General features: G+C 34.7%; 1 protein-coding gene across 1 annotated transcript in view; it reads left to right on the forward strand.

Annotated features, from left to right (window-relative positions):
- Prex2 (phosphatidylinositol-3,4,5-trisphosphate dependent Rac exchange factor 2) overlaps positions 1-27630 on the forward strand; it is a 284195-nt gene that overhangs the window by 183599 nt on the left and 72966 nt on the right. Inside the window, exons 31-34 of the mRNA XM_071602347.1 lie at positions 3440-3481; positions 10387-10604; positions 13487-13589; positions 19834-19977. Of these exons, the coding sequence (XP_071458448.1) occupies positions 3440-3481; positions 10387-10604; positions 13487-13589; positions 19834-19977 (507 nt within the window). The remainder of the gene's footprint in view (positions 1-3439; positions 3482-10386; positions 10605-13486; positions 13590-19833; positions 19978-27630) is intronic.

Genomic DNA, 27630 nt, shown 5'->3' on the forward strand with positions numbered 1-27630 from the left:
CTCCTTTGAATTTGGTTCCTCATGTAAGAGGAATCCCAATATTTGTATTTTAATGTCTAGGTTATTTCATTTGGCATAATGACCTTAAGGCTTGTCTATTTTATAGCATGTGTCAGAATTTCATTTCTTTTTAAGACTCATATTACATTTTATGTGCACACCATGTTTTTCTTATTCATTCATTCATTCATTGAGGGACAATGAGGTTGTTCCTACTTTTTGACAGCTGTGAATAATGATGCTGTGAACTTTGGTATACAAATACCTATTTAAGTCTCTGCTTTCAATTCTTTTGTATATATGCCCAGAAGTGGAATTGCTGGATCTTACAGTTCTATGTTTAATTTCTTGAGGAAATGTCATACTGTTTTCCAAAATGGCTCCACCATTGACACATTTTTTTTTAACGTGTTCTTTTTAGATATTCGTGAGGGTAGGGTGTATTTTGACATATTGTACATACATGGAGTATAACATATTCTAATTAGGATCCCATTCTTGTAATTGTACATGATGTGGAGTTTCACTGGTTATATATTCATACATATATGTCCGATTCATACTGTCTTTCCTGTTCCAAAACCTCTCCCTACCCTTCATTCCCCTTTGTCTAATCCAATGAACTTCTGATCTTCCTCTCCCTACCTTCCCTTGTTGTGGGTTGATGAATACATTTTTAAAAAGACATTGAATGTAGGGAATTTAAGCATATACTTAACTGAGAAAAAGCATATTTTTCTCTGAGTAGATGCCACTATCATAATACTCCCAGGAATTGTAAATCTGCAGTTCTCATCATCCTTGAGTGTTTCTTGTTGATGATCAAAAGAAATTGATTTAATTATATTTATTTTTAGAATAAAATGCATTTATCTATTAGAAATGGAGAAATTCTTAAAACGTCTTCGTTGTTTTTGAAGAAATTTAGATATAGACTTCTAATGTGGGATAAAAACTTAATTTTTAAAAAGATATTCATCTAAGAATCCTGCATTTTCATCTCAAGCCCTGCTTTTAGACTCTGTACCTTGAGTCACAGTGGGCAGCCATAGAAATAACAACTCTACATGTATACTTTGATTGACTGACCAGTTGATATACTGGTACCTCTTTTGGTCATGGGAGCCCAGTAGCTGGTTGAGCATGGCTGAGTGTATTGAGAACTCTTAGTCAGTGGTGGGAGGAGGGCTCTCTGCAAAATTTATCATAATGCCACATGGCCAGAATTTTGTGGTTTATGTATGTGGATGAGATGACCCCATCTCTGATGTTTCCTTGTCTCTAATTTCAAAATATCTTATCAAATGTATGCCATATAGGATATCAAAATATCACCATTCTATGATCTTTACATAGGGAGGATTGTTACAATGCCATTCAAAAGTTATATTGTGCCACATGGTGGCTCATACCTGTAATCCCAGCTACTTGGAGACAGACACAGGAGGATCACAAGTCCAAAGCCAGCCTGGGCAGGTTTGAGACCAGTCTTGATAATTTAATGAAACCCTGTTTCAAAATTAAGAATAAAAAGAGCTGGTGATGTAGCTCAGTGACCAGGTACCCCGAATTTAATACCCAGTACCTCCCCCCCCCCCCACACACACACATACACACACACATTGTATCCTTATACTCTCATCTACTCATAACTTTCTAAATTGAAGAAAGAAGAGAGTAGGGAAGTTAGGGGACTCAGTGGGAGACTGGTTAATTGCAAGGTGTAACTATGACAGTGCCTACCTCCTGCTTAGTCCCTGAGCTAAATTCTCATCTCATAGTTTCAGCTGAATGAAGATGTGTTTCCTTGAGTAACACAGCATCCCCTTAAATTCAAATGTTTATTAGTCAAAACATTTCTAGTTCTGCCACCTATGAAAATTGTACTCCTTTCAAAATCTGTGTCTTTTTTTAAGCAACCCACTTTTTCATTTTTTCCTCTATTTGTCCCAATGTCCCAAAGTATGGCTCTTACTTTTCCTCTTTTTTATCATATCCCAGTAACGGTGATGGTTTTCTGGCTAATCTTTCTTTTTCCATCTTAGCTGATTCATATATACCATTACTGAGTTCATCTTCTTAAAACACCTTATTTTTTTATTTCAGTGCTCTGCTCCACAGCCTTGTAGTGTTATCTGTTACATAAATCCAAATTTCTCAGTCTGATTTGAGAAATGATTTTTCAGTGGGACTTTCTAATTTCTCAATCTCAGTCATTTAATACATAATAAAACCTTTCTCTTCTGGATTGTTAAATATTAGTTACTCATTCTGTATTAGATTCCTTTGCTAGCAGTATTTTACACTCTTAGCATATGTATCTATTCCCCTGACAGTCTGATTTTAAATTTTTGACAAAATATTTTCTAGTCTTAGAATTCTAACCAAGCCTCAGCCAGGTTTAGATTAGAACAATAATAATCTTCTCACACATACAGAATGTTACACAATTTTCAAAGACTTAATATATATTCCCACTCATTTTTTTCCTACACTGGGCTGTAAAATTGATAAAGTACATGTTGTTATCATTTATGAATGAGCTAGTTGAGACTTAAAGTAATTTAGCAATTTTCTAAAGCTACAAAGCTAGCATATAACAACTCAGCTTTCTGACTCGTAGTTCAACGTACTTCCCTGCCTCCTTGTTTTTGCAGTCTTATAGAAATAGCTTGCAGTCTCCTAAAAGTGCTTGCCCTTTGAAATATTTGACACATTGCTGACCATTTAATTCTGTTTCTGACTCTACTGTGAACCTGTTTAGAATAGGATGCAAATTAACTTTTTTTGGGTAACTTTGTAAGTTTTTTAATTTACCAATTACAAGTGATCTGGTTGCCAGTTGGAAGCAAATAGTAATACATATCTCATTGGACCTATAGCAATGGGTATGAAGTTTAATACATATTTATCAAATATCTGTGACTTGCCTTGTGTAGGGTGGGGTGGAAAGAAGTGTGTGTGTGTGTGTGTGTGTGTGTGTGTGTGTGTGTGTGTAGTTTTTAAGTAATAGTAGCAAAAATTTGTTTTGACTGTTTATTGATACAGACCACAATAGCTATAGGAGATTAGAGTACTCCTTGCATGCTATCACAGCTAAGGGTGAGTTAAAAGCTGTCAGAATGTAATGTTTCATTGAGTAACATAATTCATAACTGGAAGACATGGTAGGGTGTAAGTAGTGGATAGTATTTATATAGGCAAATATAACGTGTCAGGTAAATGAGATTTTTATTACCTAATTAAAAAATATATATATATACACACACTATATATATATATATATATATATATATATATATATATATATATATATATATATATATATATCTAATACGTTCATGCTAAGTTTTACTCACAGTTAAAATGTGATGTTTGTGACTGAAAAAGAGAACAATTAACTGAAGTGTTGTTTTTTTTTTTTTTCCTTTCTCTGCAGAGGTAAAGTGTAGGATACTCCTGTCTCTTCTTGAATACACAGGTAATATTTTGCATTTAAAAAATATTTTTAGTTGTAGATGGACACAATACCTTTATTTTATTTTATTTTATTTATTTATGGGTGCTGAATATTGAATGCAATGCCTTATGTGTGCCAGGCAAGCGCTCTACTACTGAGCTATAACCCCAAGCCTCTGCATTATTTTTTGAAGCAACTGATTCCAGGATTTTAGAAGTCTTATAATAGGAAGGCAGTGACTTCCAGTGGTTTAAAGACAGTTGAAAATATTATCCCTACCTTCTTTTAAACTTTGGAAAGATTGAAAAAATGGATACTAACATAGTTTCAATAAAAACACAAATTTTGATGACTGGTAATAACATGAAATGTACATCAATATCTAAACAGTGTCATTGAAAAGGAGGAAGGGAACAGGTTTTGGTAAAGTTGTGCAATTAGTTGTAGGTTAAAAGATATTAGCAATGAGAAATGATACTAAGGACAACTAAGTATTTGATCAAACTCTAAAATACAGGCAATAAGCTGCTAGCCTTATGCAGGCAGGCACTGTGTCTATTTGCATCATCAAGAAATGCTTAAAATAAGAACTGGCATGTAGTGTTCAACAAATATGTCTGCAAGACTATGATTTGAATTAAAAAGGGAAATTTTATGAAAATATTTCTGCAAGGTTTTTATTCAAGATGCATTAAAAAGGATGTGGATCCAGAAGATCAGGAAAACTTAGACATCTTTTTTTCTGTAAATATAAAGGCATATACATGTGTTGATTGACTTATTTTTTGTTATTTTAATCTCTTCCTTATCAAGTATGTGTATATAAATATACAAACAAGTATTATTACAGTAACTTTAGATTCAGCAAGGAATTTGCACCTAAAAATGCAAGCTGAATAATTATCTGTCCCATCAATTAGTTGTTTTTTTTTTTAATAAAATAGTATAAATTTTGTGGCTTAAAACAATAACTGTTTATCATTGCTCCAGTGTCTAGTGTCACCTGAGGTGTTCTGGTGATCCCTGCCAGGTTTTGTTGAGGTGGTTAGGTTTGTTCATGTGTCTGCAGCCAGGAGGAAATTGGCTGGGCACAGATTATCTTGGGTGACCTTACTTGCCCATGTCACAATTGGTTGACTACTAACTGGGATAACAGGGCTGATGGTTGTGAGGGTCTTTAAAAGCACTATTTGGGAATTTTATTATTTTCACAGTTTTAAAGGTGAAGAATATTGACATTCAAGCAGGTTAATAATAACTAATATTCATTTGACACATAAATTTGAGCATCATGACAATTAGGTAAATTAGGCCGTATTAAGTAAATGACTAGTATGGTCATCTATGAGACTAGCCTGGTCATTTCCATGTGGAGAATTTGCAGGGTTCCAAGAAGAGAGCAAAAGCACGCTAGAGTTCACTGTCTTCTGTTGGTCACATCACGTAACTGGCACCCCCCAGAGCTTCAGATGCAAGATGCAGGGGTGAAGATGGAGACTCTGCCTTTATTTTTTATTTTTTCCCCAGAGAGGGTCTTACTGTGGGTCCAGGCTGGCTTGCTGGCTTTCAACTCCTAGGCCCCAGTGATTCTCTAACTTTAGCTTCCTGAGTAACTGGGTCTGCAGATGAGCATGTTTTCATCTTAGGACTATTGATGCTATTGATGGCAACAGTCACAAAACTGTATTGCAAGGGCCTGGATACAGAGAGGGGAAAAATTTGTGACCACTTTGACACTAAACCACATGTGGCAATTTTTAGTTACCAATGAATGAATTAGTCCAGTTAACCAAGAGGGCTTTTCTGTTGTTTGGTTGATTTTTGCTCTAATTAAACAAGATTTTGCCTTGCTTTGCTGACTACCAATAACGACAACAACAACAAAAATCTTACAGTTCTAAATTTTTCCTAATAATACCACACATCATGGACCAAACTTTCACAGATTCTGCTGGGTCCTCACACAGCCACTATGTGAGAATGTTATTGTTTTCACAGTTTTAAAGGCAAAGAAACTGATATTCAGACATATGAATAATAACTAGTAAATGGCGTTCATTTGACTTATAATTTTGAGCATCAAGAGGATGAGGCAAAGTAGGCCTTAAAAAGTAAATGAATAAAATAGTTTTGAAAGTCATACTTAGTTTTGCCAGTTTCAGAAGTGAACCTGGAAAGCCTTCATTGTTTTGTTCATTAACATTCAGATGGCTGTTGCTTATTTTGATTTTTTTTCATACCTCCCATAACTCGTTTGCCTACTTAATTGTACTCTCTTTTCCCTCTTATACATAGGATGGCACCAAAACAGTAATCAAAATACTCCATATTTTTAGTTATTTCACTTGAAATAAGATGCACGGGTCCATTAAATACTTTCTTAACTTTTTTTTTTTTTAATTTTAGTTGTGGATGGACCTTTATTTCATTTATTTGGTTTTATATGTGGTGCTGAGAATCAAACCCAGTGCCTCACACATGCTAGGCAAGTGCTCTACTACTGAGCCACAACCCCAGCCCACTTTCTTAACTTTTTGTTCCTATCTTGCTCTTTCTTGTGTTCATTGTTGTTGTTGTTGTTGTTCTATTGTCTTTTCGCTATGTTTCCCCTACAATCTCTTTTTCAGTGTAATATCTGAGATAATTGTGTGGATCTCTAGAAACCATCTCATTATTTTTTGACCAGCTAGCTAGTCATAGAACTTGAGCTTTTAAAAGCTGAAATTAAATAAAGTGTTAATATTTTAAAATACATTGGTAGGAGATGAGTTTAGTAGGTGCTTAAATATTGAAACAAAACCACGTGTTCAGAGCATATTCCTAGTATAAGAAAATTCTTGCTCTACAAAAGTAGTAAGCAACCTGTTACAAAAACCTAGAATGCCTTGGTCTTTATCTTTTGCTAGAAGCTGGAAGCAGCTATTATGATTCTTGTTGAACTTCTTTCTTCTTGATAGAAGTGCAATAAAAGTTCGGCTTTTGTGTAGTATGAATGAATGATTAAAGGCAACAGAGTAGATGTTTTCCTGGGAATTAGCAGATTTTGTTTTTGTTTTTTTAAATTAAATCATTTTATTTATCATCTTTGTATGTTATAATAATATTTTCTATGGTCTGATTATACTTTTATACTTTGGACAGCATTAATGTAATATAATATTTCATGTCAAATACTATTTGTAAAGACCAGTATCGAAGAAGAAGAACTCATTTGTTCAGGCTTTATTCTTTTTTTAAAAATTTTTTATTCTAATTTGTTATATATGATAGCAGAATGCATTACAATTCATATTACATATATAGAGCACAATTTTTCATATATCTACTTGTATACAAAGTATATTCACACCATTCGTGTCGTCTTCATACATGTACTTAGAGTAGTGATGTCCATCTCATTCCACCATCTTTTATTTTTACCCCTTTGCCCCCTCCCCTTTGCCCCATTTAAAGTTTATCTAATCTTCCCATGTTCCCCCTCCCAACCCCACTATGAATCAGCCTCCTCATATCAGAGAAAACATTTGGCATTTGTTTTTTTGGGATTGGCTGACTTCACTTAGGATTATATTCTCCAACCCCATCCATTTACCTGCAAATGCCATGATTTTATTCTCTTTTTCTTTGTTTATCATATTGTTTTTTCTACATTCAAGAATAAAACTGAGTACCTACTCAGTGTCAGGTACTGCTCTATTCTGGAGAAAGGGGAATCGCAATGATAAGTCTACCCCATTTCACTTTAAGCGATTTAAATGATTTTAATCTCATTTATCTTTATCGAAGACCTAAGAAGTAAGAATGAACCCCATTTTACATATAAGGATCCATGACCTAAGATCATGTGCTTTAAAGTGGGTAGTTATATAGAGATTATGTGCATCTAAAACCCATGAATGTAACCCACAGGATACACCACTTCCTCTGGCCTTGGTGTAGTGATGATCCCCTGGAGGACATATATATGTAAATGGGCTTTCTGAATGCTATGTGGTCAGCCATCTACCAGGGATGCCCCTGGTGTGTGGTGACAAAAGAAGTTCAAGGTGCTTCATGGAAAGAAGGGAGGTTTCGCATAGGGAGACAGAATGTTCTAGTATTTCAATGAGTTTCAATAGTTCAGGGAGTTGACTTTTGAAGAAAGACTTAATGTTTGCTAGGTGGAGAGGACCGGACAGCCTGTTGCCAGAGGAAACCTAGAGAGAAAATATGGGCTGTAAAGTGCATTTAATAAGTATATTTGATGTTGAAGAATGTGGGGCAGTACTTTGTGACTCAGAGGACAGATCTGTACACCCCCTGTTCTGGCAGCTTTCAGATCCATTGTTGAAGTAGGACAGAAGAAGTTGGACACCTGAGGAATTTTCAGGAAGCAGCTTTATTGATTGCAGTGTTCAGAGGTAGCTCTTGCCTAAGAATTCTTACTTTGAAGGAAGATTTTGGAAATTCTTTGAACTTTATACCCAGGGGGAAGAGGGGTCTGGAGACTTACATAAAATTTTTTCTTCTTTCATTGAGTTCTCATGACCAGTATCCAAACTTGGACTTCTCTATACCTCAAGTGTATTGGTGCAATGTTTGATTCCTGTGGGGCATTCAGGGTTAAACATTCGAATTAATGAATGAATACAGAATTATACTTTTGCCTATTGGCAAGGCTAGTGAACATTAATTGAAATCAGTTCCAATTCAGTAATAAGGTTGAGTGAAAATTTCAATTTGTCTTAACTACATGTAAGGAGTAGTATAACATCTATATATTCTTTTTAACATTAAAAAAGGAAGTAGTTTGAGAATTTCTTCTCAAACACAATTTAGAGATAATTATTTCTACTCATGGCCAAGTTAAACCTGGGGGGTCTCCGCTAAAGCTCACAATGGAACCAGAGCCCTCCTTCTCTAGACTCTGGCTTCCCACTCTTGATATCAGGAATTTCTTTCAAATTATATTTTTATTAAATTATTTTCAAGTTATAAGAGAACATTTCTGCAAAGCTTCTGAAATAGTTTTAAAATCTCACTCAGAATTTCTGCTCTAGTATAGGACAACTGAAAAGTAAGAATGTAAAAAGAAGAGCAAGGGAAATTTTTACTTCTTTGGTTTCTTAGACCTCAGTACTCTAGCTGCACATTTGAACTAACAAGCTATATGAATTTCCTTCCTAAGTCCAACTAAATCCAAAGATTTTAGGAACACAGAGGATTAATTAATACATTTTCATTTTATTTATTTATTAGCTCCTTTGGTTTGTTATTTCCATTTACTCATTTTGTAAACATTTATTGAATACCTACTCTTTATAGAAATTGTACCCAACAAAATAGGCATTTTTTTTTTTTTATAATTGAGAATTCGAAAATACTAATTCCTAGTTTAGACATTTTTGTATTTTTTTACCTGCAAAACACTCTTTCCCATCTGGTAGCAAGGAACACATGGTTTAGAACCACTTAAGGGAAATGTCTAACATATGTGGGTTGCATTAGGAAGGTGAATCGTATGGAACTGCCGTTTATATACTTCAAAATGCCGTTCAATATACTAAAGGAATATTTTTAATGGTTAATGCATTTCTAATAAAAATTTCTGGAGTGTTACTCTAGAATTTCTAGGTATTACTAATGATGAAACTGAATAAAATTCACCACAGATACGTTATGTGTACACTTGCTTTTCGTGGTTATTAAAAACAGATGTTCAGGGTTCTTGGTAAACATCTTAAAATTATGTCTCTTTGTCAATAATTCAAGAACTTGGCACTGAGTAAGGCAGTATTTATCTCAGTTATACACAAATATTGACAATGCTTCTTTGTTCAAGAAGGTTCTATAAGCCCTTGAAATATTCAATATACTTTTGGGAGATTATTTTTCCCTGTGTTTTTCTTCTAGTATGTGTGATTTTTCAATGTGCATAATGTTTGGCTTGATGTTTATACAGGTCGTATATATGTGTTTACCCAGAGACACAAAGTCTGGATAAGTTTCTTTTCGTTTGAAAGAAAACTAGCTCAAGAATGGCAATTCACAGAGCAGACATGCCATCAAATGGGTCACCCAAAAATCCAGTCAAATGCAGGAAAAGGCTTCTATATCTAAGATATAAGTGTATATATGTGTGTGTATCTTGGAGTAAAAATCAGTTCATGGTAAAACTGTAAATCTGATACTTTTGTCAAACATATGTAAGAATTTGTCTCCTATATATTTGACCATATTTGTAACTGATGGACTAACTGGATTCAGGAGATACAGATTTGCTTATTCATACAAATAATTGAATAGCAAATAATCTTTGCTCATATGCACTACGCACTAATATTAGGATAGGTTTAGTAGATAATTATTTTTTAAATGATATTAATAACATCATATTTTAACAAAGGCAAATTGTGTCCCACAGGTAAAGAAAATATAGATAAATGAACCCTATTTTTTCTCATATTTTATAAAACAATTTAACGATTGCAGAATAAAGTCACAATATAAATTTTATAAAGGAATTTTAATATTCCTAACTTTTTTTGGTGTTTAAAATTTGCCAAAAAACATATTTGGTAAAATGTGTGTGTTCATTAATAGAGTTCAAATTCAGTTTTCCCTTGGCATGAGTTTGATGGAAAGATGTAATACCGGTAGACAGGTATGATCGTGCTTGCCTGTAAATCCCAGCTATTCAAGAGTCTGAGGCAGGAGGTTGGCAAGTTCAAGGCCAGCCTGAGCAACTTAATGAGACCCTGTCTCAAAATAAAAAAATACAAAACGCTGGGGATGTAGCTCATTGGTAGAGTGCTTCTGAGTTCAATCACCAGTACAGGGAAAAAAAGATGAAATACCCGTCATTGCAAAGTAGATGCTTAATGTATTCATTTTCTCCATCTGTGACATTTTTTTCAAAGCTGTCATTGTGTTCTCTTAACTCACAGTCAGTCAGACACAGCTCCGGAGAGACATGGTTTTCTGCCAAAGTCTAGTGGCCACCGTCTGTGCCTTCTCTGAGCAGCTCATGGCAGCCTTAAACCAGATGTTTGACAACAGCAAGGAAAATGAGATGGAGACATGGGAAGCCAGCAGAAGGTGGCTGGACCAGATAGCAAATGCAGGTGTTCTCTTTCACTTTCAGTCACTTCTGTCACCAAACTTGGTAAGGAATCACACGACTCTGTCTATATCAACTGTAAGCTACATTATTGCATGTTCCCAAATATGAAGTGGTTAGTCATTTCGCACACATTCTCTCCTTCGTTAGTACATCAGCTGCCATTAGCTACTTTATATAAGGTCACATTTTCCCATGGTCATTCAAGTTTTAATAAATATGTAAAATATATTCCTTTTTTTTCCTGATTTTTAAATCTCTTTTCTGTGGCTGCTGAGAGCTGAGAATGCCTCCATGTGCTACAGCTTCTTCTGTCCCTTAGCACTGACTAAAAATGGTCATCAGGAAAAAGAGGTTCTTTCTACTGTAATTCCCTTATCTAGTCCAGAAGAAACAGCCCACTGTGAAATCCGAATTCCCATTAAGATTGATAATCAGGAGAATACTTCATAGAGGAGCTCAGACGAGTCACATGCATGTGTGCTGTCTGATGATCTGTTTAGAATTTGCATGTGTTAAAAGAAATTGTGGTTTTTCTGTATCACATTTGCCCTGTTGAATCTAAGAGCCCTGTGCTAACTGCAATAGAATTGGCCATGTGTGTGCATCCACATTGGATATGAAGAAAGTATTTTGAAATATTTGAAAAATAAAACCGTGCTAAATTTGGAGGTTTTTTTTTCACATGTACTTTCTGTGATTGTGATAGTGATCATGATGTTTAAAGGCAAAAATGTTCACTTTTACATATGAATCTCAGGTGCGTGTTAAAAGGGATTATGATTTTCAGTAGGAAATTCTATTTCATTCATTAAAGCATACATAGAAAATGTAGCTACTAAGTAACAAGGTTGAGTTTTTAAATAAATGTGTATGAAGTTATACATAAAAATAATGCTTTGGGTGATGTTGAGTGTAACAAGGTGATTGCTGAACTGCACAGCTATAGGAGATTCTGGAATAATAGGGAAAGAAGTCCATCTCAGTGTACTTCAAAGTAACTAAGTAGATTCTTTGAAAAGAATCTGTGCACTCCATGTGGGTGATTTATTTTTATTTATTTGTGGTACTGGAGGACTGAACCAAGGACCTTGTGCTTGCTAGGTATCTATTCTTCACTGAGCTACATTCCCAGCCCTTTTTATTTTCTTTTGAGATAATTTCACTAGGTTGCTCAGGCTGGCCTCAAACTTGCAATCCTTTTATGTCTAACCCTCCCAAGTAGGTAGATTACAGGTGATTGATTTTTTTATTTGGTTAATTTGAAATAAAGCATTTTTGGAAAAGTGTTTTAAAACAAAATAAAAATTAGTCATTGTTTGTCAAATGTAAATTAATTTCTGATAGGAAGCTCACTTCCTATCACATTAAATATTTGTTAAATGAACGAGTAAATGAATGAGATTTATTATTCTCTTTACTTTAAAACTCTCATCATCTAATCAGATGTTGCTTCTTTTAAAGCAAAACTTAATTTTATTTGCATTCTCGAGGATTAGGAGAAAATTTTACAATCATATAACTAAGCAATGACCTAGTCTACAATACACGAAGGACCCTTATAACTCAACAGTAAAAAGACAAATGACCCAGTTTAAAATTGGGCAAAGGATTTGAAATGGCAATAAAAACATGAAAACATGATCACCATCATTAGCCATTGGGGAAATGCAACTCAAACTATGAAGAAAGATTACATCACCTGTGCTATGGATACGGTTGTAATCCATAAGACAGATAATAACAAGTGATGGTGAGGATATGGACAGACTGTGATCCTCATAAATTGGTCATGAGAATATGAAATAGCATAACTATTGGGAACACAGTTTGCCAGTTCCTCAAAATGGTAAACATAGAGTTTCTGTATTATCCAGAAATTCTACCTCTAGGTAATACCCAAGAGTGCAAAGGTAACAATTTTCTCAACCTATTTGCGTCTGTATTGTACTTCTTTGAAATCTGGGGTTGCCTTACTGATTGTTTTTCATACAATGAAAATTTCTTATCACCTCCTTTACCCTCTACAAATGTTGTACCAAAATATGGTAAGAGCTTATACTAACATATTAAACTGTTGTTTAAAACATGTAGTGTTAGTTGTTTAAAAGATTCATATACATCATTAAGGGAATTTTTAAAAGTTGTGTGTGGTAAGGTTAATTATATTTTCATTATGAGACTATTAAAAGACCCTGTAGAGAATGCATTAAACTGCTAATAAGAAGACCAAAATCTGATAGCATGGTGATATTGCTAAGAGTCACACTGATATGATAAGTATATCTGGCCTTAGATGCCAAAGCTTGAAAATTATAAGTTGTAAGAATGAGACAAATGGTTAAAAGAAATTGGATCAGATATTCACAAGATTCTAGACTAAATCTCCATAAAAACAGTTAAGCGAAAATAATTCTTGCCCCCAAGCTCTTTGCGAGACAAATATATATACATATGTGGAAATTGCTTTTATCACAGTTCTAATAAACAGAAAATTGAACAGTGAATAAATTATCCCATTATAAAATAGGGTAGCTGTTATATAATGTGATTTTAAAATAAAATTATACTTTTGCTTGTCAGCTGTTATTTTTATGAGACTTTAGAAAGTAAGAGTCAAATGTCATGCTCTGTGAATTTATTTGTAAATGAAATCAACATGATTACAGTCTAGCTACAAAATAGGCTGAAAAAAATGTGTGTATAACCATTTAAATAACAGAAAATGAAAAAATATAAAATCATAAAAGGAATCTGGAACTTGTTAATTTCATTTTGGTCAGGAAGGTCTTAAGGATGGATTGATAATATTTTGCATGTAAATGAAGCACAAATTAAGCTTATGTTTCATCTAGATTTACATTATGTCATGACATTTTACATTACATTGCATTCTATTTTGTCATATTGTTTTTCTTTCTTTGTAGACCGATGAACAAGCCATGCTAGAAGATACACTGGTTGCACTATTTGATTTGGAAAAGGTTTCATTTTACTTTAAACCATCAGAAGAGGAACCACTGGTTGCAAGTAAGTAATTATGTGTTTGTAGAATTTCTTCAGCACCAGACAATAGCATATGCTATATCTTTGATATTAATATCTTGTATAGTTACTTTATGAATTGAAGGATTGAAAAGCCCCCTTTTGGTTTAGCAATTTTCTATCACTAAACCTGACAAAAGCCAGTAATTTAGAAGGTATACATTCAGAAAAGTAGCAATAGCTACAGTTTAATGTTCACATTTTCTAGTTTTTGCAAGTCATGATCATTCATATACTGTTTCAACATTGTCATGCATTGGTTTAAAACGAATTTATCAGTTCAAGGAATCTTCCATAGTTTGCTTTTTTTGTGTGTGTGCCTCCTTATTTTTTCATAAGTGTGAGGACCCCCCCTCCCCACGATATGATAAAGATTTAAGCTCCTTCAGGCTGGAAGAGATTATTTTTCACCTTTTTTTAAGGTCTAGTACAATTAATAGGGACTCAGTAGAGGCTCACTGAATCCATGATCTTATTTAGGAATGATAATTATTCTTTCATTTGTTTAACACAAGTTTCTTGAATGCCTACTTCTGGCCAAGAATTTTCTAGGTGTTAGACTCAAGAGAACTAAATTATTGTAGCTCATTGGATTTATGTTCAAGTGGAGAAAGACAATAATAAGCCAAATGAACAAGTTGATTTTATAATGAATTAGAAGGTAATAATAAAAGGGAATAAAGGAAAAAGATGAATGGGTAGATGAGAAGTCACAAAGAATAGGGCAGTGAGTGAAGCCTTATTAAGGAGAACAGAGCCCTGACAGGGTGGAGGGTACAAGTCATGCAGATATTGGGAGCGGGGTGTCCCACACACATTGGACTCTGAGGTGGGAATGTATGTGGCGTGCTCTCAGATGAGCAAGCAGGCCTGCGTGGGTATAGGAGAGCAAATGAGAGGATCAGAGAGGGAGAGAGCAGACCATGCAGTACTCATCACTCCCTGGGAAGAGGTTTGCCTTTCCAACCAAACCATTGAGAACAACAGGATTTGGCTTTACATAGTAAAAGGCTGCCTCTGGCTGCTGTGTTGAATAGACCATTCCCTGGACTAGGACAGAAGTCCAGGGAAGAGTTAGCTACACATTGAATGACTAGGGTGAGAGATCATGGTGACTTGGCCTCAAAGATAGCTGTAGAGATGGCAAAAGAAAAAAAAATGTCAGTGCTGTTTATATTATTTTAAGAAAGTAGAGAGAAAACAAAACTAAAGTTGTGTTTCTAACAGTGGACAAGAAATCAGAACATGATGTACAAAGCTGGAAATGCAGGTTATATTCAAGAGATAATATGACAAGGGGCATTATTTGAACCAATTGTGTGATCATCTGTGAATATATATATAGAATAGAATGTATTTTTGTTTACTTCAGTAGCATAGGCACACTTTTGTTGAAGGCAGAGATGACTATGATTTTTTGATCTAATATGTTTTTAAAGTTTTGCCTGATGAACTATAAGCTCACAGAAGTACTGTTTTCTGTGTTTCTAATGTGACTTTATTGGCAAGGGGTCTGTGGAGCCGTGGAAGAAAGAATATCATATGCTTGATAAAACACTTACTTGTTATAAACCCACTGTAAGAGCTTTAACACTGGCACGTTGGAACATGTGTTAAATATTAAAGGTAACCGAGAAGATGGAAGTAATGGTTGTATATGAATGTAGCTGTACCTGTAACAAGCTTTGTAATACATATTCAGCAATATATGTTTGTGTGTATTTCCTCAAAGCACTATCTTGACTTGTGAAAACAGTTCTCTAAGGTAGAGCTAGTTTCAATGCTACGTGAGTAAATATTCCAAGCAAATATCAAAAAGTGATGATAAGAACGTAGTTCTCATTTTATGTTGGCTCAAGAGAGTAGAGAATTATTCAAAACCCAGGGGTCGTCAAGTCCTATGTAAGTAGTATAAGGAAACTAGAGTTTTATCATTCATTGCACAGTTTCACGTTTCTATACACATAGAAACAGAGGAGTTAGATGGACTAATAAATTCTGCATCATGCAAATGGATAGTAATGGACTGCTTGTCTGTGAAGGGAGTAGTGGGTACAGAAAAGAGGAAGCATAAAGGTATAAAGAAACAATTGACTTTGACCTTGAGAAACCTGAGTTGAAATCCTGGCTCCATTTTCATCTGCAAACATGAGAATGTTAGCTTCCCCTAACTCACAATGTTGAGAGGCTGAAATAAGATAGTATTTCAAATCCTCTAGCATCATATGTGGCTCACTGTAGTACTCAGTTAAGTGTTTAAGTCTCTCCTTACTTTATTTCCCTGACTTTTTTTCCCCCAAAAGCTATATTTATAGCTTCACCAATAGTTTTATTTTTGTATTAGAGAATTATAAAATTTAGAAGAATTATGGCATGCCAAGCATTATGAAAAGAATTATGGCATGCCAAGAAGTCTAGATTGAAGACATCTTATTTTTATTGAGGAAATAATTTTTAAACACACACACACTCAACCACCACCACCACCACCACCATCACCACCACTACCACCAAGTGCTGCGCTAAGTTCTAGGAATATAATGATAATAAAACAAGTCCTTATTGGCCTGGAGCTTAGAGACTAGTGAAAGACACAAAGGAATAAATGGGCACTTTGCCACTTCAGTGATAAGGAAAGTATCACTGAAATATAGTGAAGGGGGAATATACTAGCCAAATGATTAGATTGTATAGAATTAAATTTATTTTGTGGAAAGTCTGCATTTTTTAAAAGAAATACTGATAGCAATTCTTCTCCTTTTCAATGGTGAAACAGATAATTTTATAATAATTAATTTCTAGGTGTTTTGGTCAACTTTCCATCTCTGTGACGGATATACCCTAGAAGAACAACTTTGAGGAGGAAGTTTACTTTGGCTCACAGTTTCAGAGGTCTCAATCCACGATCTATCAACTCCATAGTTCTGGGCTCAAGATGAGTCAGAACATCTTAGTGGAAGGGTGTGGTGGAGGAAGGAAGCTCAGGGCATGACAGCCAGAAAGCAGCGAGGAAGAGACCTCTGCTCACCAGGGACAAAGTGTAAACCCTAAAGCCACATCTCTAGTGACCTATTTCTTCCAGCCATACCCTACCTACCTACCTCTTCAGATATTGCTCAACTTATCCATGTAAGTGGATTAATCCACTGATAAGGTTATAGCTCTAATTATCTAATAATTTAACCTCTGCACATTCTTACATTGTCTCACCATGAGCTTTCGGAGCTCATCTCCTATCCAAACCATAACACTAGGAGAAAGAATATTTTTGAGCCCCTACTATGCCTGTATGGGCCAAGCACCATGCCTGGAGATGTAGATATGATGAATTAGACATTTTTTTTATTCATTTTATTATTGTCCTGGAGGATCATCCAGATGTTCTCCTTCTTCATAATATGACTACTTTATATATTATCCGTTAGGTGACAGCCTAGTTGGGAGACATGAATAAGATATCAATTACAAAGATAGGACTCTGATAAATCCTATGAAGGAAATAGCATATATATATAAAGAAAAAGAATAAGATAGGGTGAGGTGGTCCTTTAAATGGTAACCAGAGAAGGCTTTCTATACAAGGAGTTTTTAAACTGAGAACTGTAGGATGAAAAAGATCCAACCCTTTTTGAGAGTTTTCAAAGTCAAAAGACTTATCAAACTGACTGGCCCACTCAGTGGTTGGGTGCCACGTTTGCGGAGATGGGATGGCACTGTTTGTTGAAATTCATCTAAGGGTCATTCCTTCCATTGATCTGACCACACAACTTTTCCATATTAAAAAAAAAATGGTTTTGAACTTTTATCATTAATCCTAATGACAGGGTTTGTTTTTCACCATAGATAAATTGCCACAAGTAAAAGCCAATAATTTTCAAAAGTGTTTTTGAAAAGTTTTTTTTTAATTGTTGAGTTTTATATATTCTTTGTATATTTTGGATGACAGTCCTTTATCAAATGTGTCTTTTGAAATATTTTCTCCTAGTCTGTTGCTTCTCATTCTGTTGACATTATTTTTAGACATTATTTTTACAAAACAGAAGTTTTAAATTTTAATGAAGGCCTCTTTTCAGTTCTTTTATTGATTATTCTGTTGGTTTTGTTTAAAATGGAATCACCATATACAGGATCATGCAGATGTTCTCCTATACCATCTTCTAGGATTTATGTAGTTCTGCATTTCACTTTTAGATCTCTGATCCATTTTGAGTTAATTTTGTGAAGGCAGTAAGCTCAGTGACTAGATTCTGCAAGTAGATGTTTAGTTGTTCCAGAACCATTTTTTAAAAAAGACTATGTTCATTCCATCATTTTACTTTTAGTCTTTTCTTCAAAGATAAATTGTCTGTGTTTACATGACTCTGTTTTAGGGCTTTCTGTTTCTGGGTTTCATTGATCTGTTTTTCTATTCTTTGTCAATATCACACTATCTTGATTTCTGTAGCTTTGTAGAAATCCTGATTCCAGGTACTGTCTGTCCTCCAATTCTATTCTTAAATAATGTGTTGGCTACTCCTTTTAACCTTTAAAATCATTTTGTCAGTTTCCATGAAATAACTTGGAAGTTTGATCATGTATTGCATTAAAGCAATAGATCAAGTTGGAAAGAAATGATATCTTGACATTATTAAGTCTTCTAACCATGGACATGGGGTAGTTCTTTTTTTAAATTTTTTTAAATTTTATTTATTCTGATTTGTTATACATGATGGCAGAATGCAATTCATTTCATATTACACATATAGAGCACATGTTTTCAAGACACTGGTTGTGCACAAAGTATTTTCACACCATTCGTGTCTTATACATGTACTTAGAGTACTAATGTCTAACTCATTCCACCATCATTCCTACCACTTTGCCCCCTCCCTTCTCCTCCTTCCGGTTTGCCCTATCTAAAGTTCCTTCATTCCTCCCATGCTCCCCCCACACCCCATCACCATTATTAGTCAGTGTTAATGTTGATACCAGTGAGTATTCAATGAATGAAATTTAACATAACTTAAACTATATATGACAATATATGAAAGGAGAGCTGGAAGATACAAATATTTAGTATGTATATAAATCTATGTTTTCTTCATTGTCCATACATCATTTATTCTTTATTTTAGAAACCAGGAAAAAAAGAAAAGATTTTCCCAATCATTAAAATGCTATTCATTTGCAACCCCTTCACCAAGAAACTTTCTCTCTTTCCTAAACTTATGCCTTTCTATCTTTCTTTTTTTTTTAAAGTAACAAAAATACAATATTCATTATTAGGTGGCATAAAAGAGATTTGTAAAGGTTCATGTAATATCTCCTTTATTGATAAGAAGAAGCAAATAGATAAATTTAGTAAGGATTTTGGAATCTATGATCATAGATGCCATTTGACCTTGAACTCTAGTTTTATTTTATTCGTATTTCAAGAAGCACGTTAGAAGTAACAAATATTGAATTAACAACATGTATTAAATGCCTACTACATTTAGCCCTTGATTTCTAACAAGATAGTTTGACTATTTTAGCTTTTTAGGAAGATTTTCACATTCTTTTATAATGAGGTGTAAATATTTGTCATGGATTAAATCATAAAATGAAGAGGAATTATGATAGCATTGTTAAAACTTATAGCATTTCAGCTTTTCAAATAGTTGATTTTTTTAAGTACTTAAATTTGGGATCTTTGGAAGTAGCTACAGTTTGGACAGATAATTTCAAATGACTGTAGAGTATCAGTAGAGGATGATTTATTTTTGATCTGGTGCTCAGGGAATGGAGCTGACAAAACCCATGCTAATTTTGTTAATGGTTGCTATGTACTCAATTCCTTGCACACTACTTAAAAAATATACCCCAAGGTCTCATTTTGCCTCAAATATGAATGAGGCAGCTGCCCTGGGAGATTTTGAATCCAAGCCATGTGTAGCTAAACTCCTCATCTAGTGAAGTGAGACATCTGGTATGTCAAAGTATAATGAAGTTTCCTATTACAAATTTTTATATGTGGTACAGTCATAAATCGGTTGTTTTAGCTAATGAGAATCTGGTTCAGTACACTTTTACTGAACAATATATTATGTCTAACCTGAACTTGATACGCGTGAACACTTTTAATGTATTACTTACTAGTAATTATCAGGATTCTTTGTAAAGATTAAAAATACCTGCCTTAAATAATCCAAATTTCCTATATAGCATATTCTGAGCTTAGAAAGTAATATAACATTCATTGTCCTTTTAGATGTTCCTTTTACATATCAAGTGGAAGGAAGCCGGCAAGCTCTGAAGGTTTATTTCTACATTGATAGTTACCATTTTGAACAACTGCCCCAAAGGTTGAAAAATGGAGGAGGGTTTAAAATTCATCCTGTTCTTTTTGCACAAGGTAAACTTTTCCTTTGTATGCTTCATAGACTAAATTATTTGCTGTTTATCAATTTTTAAAATTAATTTTAACAATCAAGATTTTTTTCCATTAATTTGAAAATTCTTATAGTATTTAGGTAATATATTTGCTTCAGGGAATACTTACTGTGGGAAGGAATCATCTGTGATTTAAATATTTATCAAATAGGATTATAGCATTACTTATAAGGGATAAATAAGACAAGTTGTTCAAACAAATAATGGTAAATCTAATAAGGTTAAATAATCTTGCTTAGTTAAGTGGAACTATGGTAAAGTCATTAAAATTGTATGTTTAGAATATATTATGAGAGAAGATGTTTGATAATATGATGCATGCAGATTATTTTTACATATTTTAATCTCAAATCTTTGATTTATGTATGTGTAAAGGCACATGTATGCTAAATGTTTTTCTCATCTTTGGGTAATTTAATTGATAGTTTTTTTGAAAGTCATTATGTCAATTCTTTTATCAAGAAATAAGTATTCCTGACTTTTTAAAAAAAATAAATATGAGTGTCAACTGTGGTAGAAGAAGTCAAGAGTAGCATGAGTAAGATGCTTGCCACAGACTAGGTCTCTGGGGAAGATCCTGAATCTTTCTTTTGTGATGCCCAAAAAGAATCAGAAATTCAAATTATTATGTAGTTTCTTTTAATTTAGGATCCCCACCACCCTCTAAAATATGCATATTGTTGTCATAAGATTATATCAACCTCTCTGATTGATATCATAGGGAATTTTACATATTTTAAATTTTTAAGTGCTTCATTGGTTTTGCTGTGGAATTTTAATGTTCTTATAAAAAATGAGAAGAGGAGAAAAGTAGAATCAATCTATATGACTAAAGAATGGACATGTGTGTTAAGTCTAAATTCCCTACCATGTGAAAGTTTTGTTTTGTGCTACATACATATTATTTTAGAACTTCAAATACTAAGTGATAGATTACCTTCCTTCAGTTGTTATAGTTTGAAACTGCAATTGACTAGACAGATCCTTGGAAAGAATACATTTATGTAGAAGACATTCTCAGTGAAGTTGTTAGGGGGTATTTTCATTTCTTTTCAGAGGACCATGATTTATTGGTAGACTCTGTGCAGGTAATAAAGATTCTGGAATGAAAAGGAATACAAAAGAAGAAGAAACAATGGGAAAAAGACCCTTGGAGATATATTAGAATAATTTAACCTTAAATATGTAAAAAAAAAAACAAAAAACCCTTACTGGGATAGATAATTTAAGAAGACAGTGTTCTGAAATGTTAACTTTTTAAAGGTTTAATTAGGGCTTATAGTTGCTAACGATTCTTCATGTATTTTTCTCTTTTTAAAAATTTTGTCTTTGAAATAATTACTGATATGACAGATGGCACTAAGCATATTTTTTTTCAAAAATCTTGCATTTGTGACACATAACACCTGAAATAACTGAATAATCATACCCAATAGCAAATGTACAAAGGAAAATGATTATTTTGCAAGCAGCCACTGTTTTACAATTTTGGCAAGAGCCAATTTAAAAACAACCAACCCCTAAATATATAGTATTTGATGAATTTAATATCACTTTAAAAATGTAATTTAAGTAAAAACTATAATAAATATTAGGTTTTCATATTCTCAAAGCATCATAATTTGAAAAACGGTTTGAATAAGCAATACAGGAAACAATTCATGTAGTTGAGGTCACGGATAGGTAAAGATGGCTGGAAAACAGTTTGTGTCATTAAAAATCTGCCAGTGATAAGGCAGGCGTGGTGGCACATGCTTGTAATCATAGCTACTAGGGAGGATGAGGAAGAAACATCACAAGTTTAAGGCCATCCTGGGCAGCTGAGACCCTGCCTCATAATAAAAAAAGGCTGGAGATGTAGCTCAGTGGTGGAGCAATTCTCTAGCATGCACAAGGCCCTGAGTTCCATCCTCAGCATCTCAAAAAAAAAAAAGAAAAAAAGAAATATCTGCCATTGATGAAGTTGTTTATTTAAAAGGAATGCAAAATTTCTTTCTCCATCATAAAACTCACCTAAGGAATCTTGAGTAGCTCTCAGTACTTGCATTAAGGAGCAGCATAGGAAAACCAGATCTAATTTGAGTAGGTCAGTCTAGTAATTGAAAGTAGAGATAAGTGGAAGAGATTCTAAATGGCACCTATTCCTGGATTGAAAGTTTATTTGAAGGGGTTCAGTTGTGTTGTGTTTTTGTTGTTGTTCCAGTTAGTTATACATGACAGCAGATTGCATTTTGACTCGTTGTACACAAATGGAGCACAGCTTTTCATTTCTCTGGTTATACACGATGCAGAGTCACACCATTCATACAATCATACATGTACATAGAATAATAATGTCTGACTCATTTAGTTTAGTTTTTGTAGGTGTATATACATGGTTCTTCCCTAGGGAAAAAAAGTCAGATGAACGTGAAAATTTCCTGGGAAATTTATTAAAGCTTGCCTAAAGTTGTCTCTTCCCACCCACATCCTGCGTGGGCAGTGGAAGTGAAGGTTCCTCTTTGGTGGAGTAGGGTGGCTGCGAAATAAAGCTAAGAAAGAGAAAACAGTGAACAAACCACAGGACACAGGAAATAATTTTAGAAAGCAAGGCCAGGACGGCTCTTTGACCTTAGGGGTCAAGCTTCCACACTGGAAAGAGAGTGAGAGCCAGCCTTTGCTTTATTTATATAGGGGAAACATCAAAGGTTTTCTGTAGAATGTTCTTCACCAATTAAGGTAGGAGTTGGGCTGTCCAGGTTCCAATGGGTTACACTCAACAAAAGTGGTCTTCCTAGCCTAGTGAAGACAGAGGTGCACTGCATAATCCATTGAGTGGGAGGAGCCACAAAATAGTTTGCAATGCCAAACCTAAATCTTCCTGGCTCAAGACCAAGTGAAGATGTTCAAATAACCTCAAATAATTTACGGAGGGAATTCCACAGTCTGTGATACCACAAATTTGGTGCAGAAGCAGCAAATGTATCATCTTCCTCCATTTTTCTTGCCTCCATAGAGGATTGGAAGGAGATGGACATTGTAGTTGATGATGGATGTTGAGAGATGGAATTAACTGTAAGATCAGGAATTTCAGGGTTAGAGGTGAGCAAGATTGAAGGTGAATGTATATTGCTGAGGAAAACAGGAATCCAGACAGATGAAAGTGATACATGTTTTGAAGGAAAGGCACACAGAGACAAGCAGACTGGAGAATGAGCACAAAGCATACCCTAAATTCTAGAATATGAAGGTCATATTAAAGCAATCTCCCACCTAATATTCATACAGGCTTTCCTACAGGTTAGAGAATTAATGCTGTTGGCAACCATGAGCCTTTAGTGAGATAAAGCACATCATTACAACTGAATGAATTAAATTAAACCTGTCTCTCTCACCATGCACAAAACTCAACTCAAAGTGAATCAAGGACCTAGGAATTAGGCAATTCAGAGACCTTGTGCCTAATGGAAGAAAAAGTAGACATCAATCTCCATCATGTCGGATTAGGCCACAACTTCCTTAATAAGACTCCTATAGAGCAAGAATTAAAACCAAGAATCAATAAGTGGGATGGATTCAAACTAAAAAGCTTCTTCTCAGCAAAAGAAACAATCAGTGAGGTGAACAAGGACCCTACAGAATGGGAGCAAATCTTTAACACATGCACATCAGAGCACTAATCTCTAGAACAGATAAAGCATTCAAAAACCTTTATACAAAAAAACAAATAACCCAATCAATAAATGGGCCAAGAAACTGAATAGATACCTCTCAGTAGAGGATATACAATCAATCAACAAACATATGAAAAAATGTTCGACATCTCTAGCAATTAGAGAAATGCAAATCAAAACTACTCTAAAATTTCACCTCACTCCAGTCAGAATAGCAGCTATCAGAAATACAAACAACAATAAATGTTGGTAAGGATGTGGGGTAAAAGGCACACTCATACATTGCTGTTGGGACTGCAAATTGGTGCAGCCAATATGGAAAGCTATATGGCAATTCCTTAGAAAACTTGGAATGGAACCACCATTTTATCCAGCTATCCCACTCCTCAGTGTATACCCAAAGGACTTAAAAACACTGTACAACAGGGACACAGCCACATTAATGTTTATAGCAGCACAGTTCACAGTAGCTAAACTGTGGAACCCACCCAGATGCCCTGCAGTAGATGAATGGATAGGGAAACTTTGGTATATATACATAATGGAACATTACTCAGCAATAAAAGAGAATAAAATTATGGCATTTTCAGGTAAATGGATGGAGTTGGAGAATATAATACTAAGTGAAGTAAGCCAATCCCCAAAAAACTAAGTGCTAAATGTCTTCTCTGATATAAGGATGTTGATTCATAATGGAGATGGGGGAGCATGGGAGGAATAGATTAACTTTATATAGGAAAAGGGAAGGAAGACATAGGGAAGGGTCAAGGGGGTAGGAATGATGGTGGAATGAGTTCTACATCATTACCCTAAGTACATGTATGAAGATATGAATGGTATGTAAATACTTTGTTTATAACCAGTGACTTGAAAAAAACAAGCTCTATATGTGTAATATGAAATGAATTGCATTCTGCCACATGTATAACAAATTAGAATAAATAAATCATTTAATAAAGAAAAAAAAGAAATAGGAGCACAAGGAGGAGGCATATTTGGGTCCCTTCTTTCACCCACTTCCCACTAACTTATATGCATTGTCAGTTTTTCTTTTTTTTTATTGGTTATTCAAAACATTACAAAACTCTTGACATATCATATTTCATACATTCGATTCAAGTGGGTTATGAACTCCCATTTTTACCCCAAATACAGATTGCAGAATCACATCAACTACACATCCACATTTTTACATAATGCCATATTAGTAACTGTTGTATTCTGCTACCTTCCCTATCCTCTACTATCCCCCCTTCCCTCCTCTCCCATCTTCTCTCTCTTCCCCATCTGTTGTAATTTAATTCTTTCTCTTGTTTTTTTTTCCCTTCCCCCTCAAATTCTCTTATATGTAGTTTTGTATATCAATGAGGGTCTCCTTCCATTTCCATGCAATTTCCCTTTTCTCTCCCTTTCCCTCCCACCTCATGTCTCTGTTTAAAGTTGATCTTTTCCTCCTGCTCTTCCTCCCTGCTCTGTTCTTAGTTGTTCTCATTATATCAACGAAGACATTTGGCATTTGTTTTTTAGGGATTGGCTAGCTTCACTTAGCATAATCTGCTCTAATGCCATCCATTTCCCTGCAAATTCCATGATTTTGTCATTTTTTTAGTGCTGCGTAATACTCCATTGTGTATAAATGCCACATTTTTTTATCCATTCATCTATTGAAGGGCATCTGGGTTGGTTCCACAGTCTAGCTATTGTGAATTGTGCTGCTATGAACATCGTTGTGGCAGTATCCCTGTAGTACGCTCTTTTAAGGTCTTCAGGGAATAGTCCGAGAAGGGCAATAGCTGGGTCAAATGGTGGTTCCATTCCCAGCTTTCCCAGGAATCTCCATACTGCTTTCCAAATTGGCCGCACCAATTTGCAGTCCCACCAGCAATGTACAAGAGTACCCTTTTCCCCACATCCTCGCCAGCACTTGTTGTTGTTTGACTTCCTAATGGCTGCCAATCTTACTGGAGTGAGATGGTATCTTAGGGTGGTTTTGATTTGCATTTCTCTGACAGCTAGAGATGTTGAGCATTTTTTCATGTACTTGTTGATTGACTGTATGTCCTCCTTTGAGAAGTGTCTGTTCAGGTCCTTGGCCCATTTGTTGATTGGGTTGTTTGTTATCTTATTGTTTAATTTTTTGAGTTCTTTGTGTACTCTGGATATTAGGGCTCTATCTGAAGTGTGAGGAGTAAAGATTTGTTCCCAGGATGTAGGCTCCCTATTTACCTCTCTTATTGTTTCTCTTGCTGAGAAAAAAGTTTTTAGTTTGAGTAAGTCCCATTTGTTGATTCTAGTTATTAACTCTTGTGCTATGGGTGTCCTATTAAGGAATTTGGAGCCCGATCCCACAATATGTAGATCGGGGCCAACTTTTTCTTCTATCAGGCGCAGAGTCTCTGATTGATATCAAGCTCTTTGATCCATTTTGAGTTAATTTTTGTGCATGGTGAGAGAAAGGGATTCAGTTTCATTTTGTTGCATATGGATTTCCAGTTTTCCCAGCACCATTTGTTGAAGATGCTATCCTTCCTCCATTGCATGCTTTTAGCTCCTTTATCAAATATAAGATAGTTGTAGTTTTGTGGATTGGTCTCTGTGTACTCTATTCTGTACCATTGGTCCACCCGCCTGTTTTGGTACCAGTACCATGCTGTTTTTGTTACTATTGCTCTGTAGTACAGTTTGAAATCTGGTATCGCTATACCTCCTGATTCACACTTCCTGCTTAGAATGGCTTTTGCTATTCTGGGTCTTTTGTTTTTCCATATGAATTTCATGATTGCTTTATCTATTTCTACAAGAAATGCTGTTGGGATTTTGATTGGCATTGCATTAAACCTATAGAGAACTTTTGGTAATATCGCCATTTTGATGACATTAGTTCTTCCTATCCATGAACAGGGTATATTTTTCCATCTTCTATGGTCTTCTTCTATTTCTCTCTTTAGGGTTCTGTAGTTTTCATTGTATAAATCTTTCACCTCTTTTGTTAGGTTGATTCCCAAGTATTTTATTTTTTTTGAGGATATTGTGAATGGGGTGGTTGTCCTCATTTCCATTTCAGAAGATTTGTTGCTGATATACAGGAATGCCTTTGATTTATGCATGTTGATTTTATATCCTGCCACTTTGCTAAATTCACTTATTAGCTCTAGTAGTTTCTTTGTAGACCCTTTTGGGTCTGTTAGATTTATTATATCATCCGCATATAGTGATAATTTAAGTTCTTCTTTTCCTGTTTTTATACCTTCAATTTATTTTGTCTGTCTAATTGCTCTGGCTAGTATTTCAAGAACTAAATTGAACAGAAGTGGTGAGAGAGGGCATCCCTGTCTTGTTCCAGATTTTAGAGGGAATGCCTTCAATTTTTCTCCATTCAGTATGATGCTAGCCTGAGGCTTAGCATAGATAGCTTTTACAATGTTGAGGTAAGTTCCTGTTATCCCTAGTTTTTCTAGTGTTTTGAACATAAAGGGATGCTGAACTTTGTCGAATCCTTTTTCTGCATCTATCGAGATGATCATGTGGTTCTTATCTTTAAGTCTATTGATGTGGTGAATAACATTTATTGATTTCCGTATATTGAACCAGCCTTGCATCCCGGGGATGAATTTTACTTGACCATGGTGCACAATTTTTTTGATATGCTTTTGTATTTGATTCGCCAGAATTTTATTGAGGATTTTTGCATCTAAGTTCATTAGAGATATTGGTGTGTAGTTTTCTTTCTTTGAAGTGTCTTTGTCTGGTTTCGGGATCAGGGTTATGTTGGCCTCATGGAATGAATTTGGAAGAGCTCCGTCTTTTTCTATTTCTTGAAATAACTTGAAAAGTATTGGTATTAATTCTTCTTTGAAGGTTTTGTAAAACTCTGCTGTATATCCATCCGGTCCAGGGCTTTTCTTGGTTGGTAGTCTTTTGATGGCTTCTTCAATTTCCTCCTTTGTTATTGGTCTGTTTAA

The sequence above is a fragment of the Marmota flaviventris genome, chromosome 15, assembly GCF_047511675.1.
Source record: "Marmota flaviventris isolate mMarFla1 chromosome 15, mMarFla1.hap1, whole genome shotgun sequence".
In the NCBI taxonomy this organism is placed as follows: Eukaryota; Metazoa; Chordata; class Mammalia; order Rodentia; family Sciuridae; genus Marmota; species Marmota flaviventris.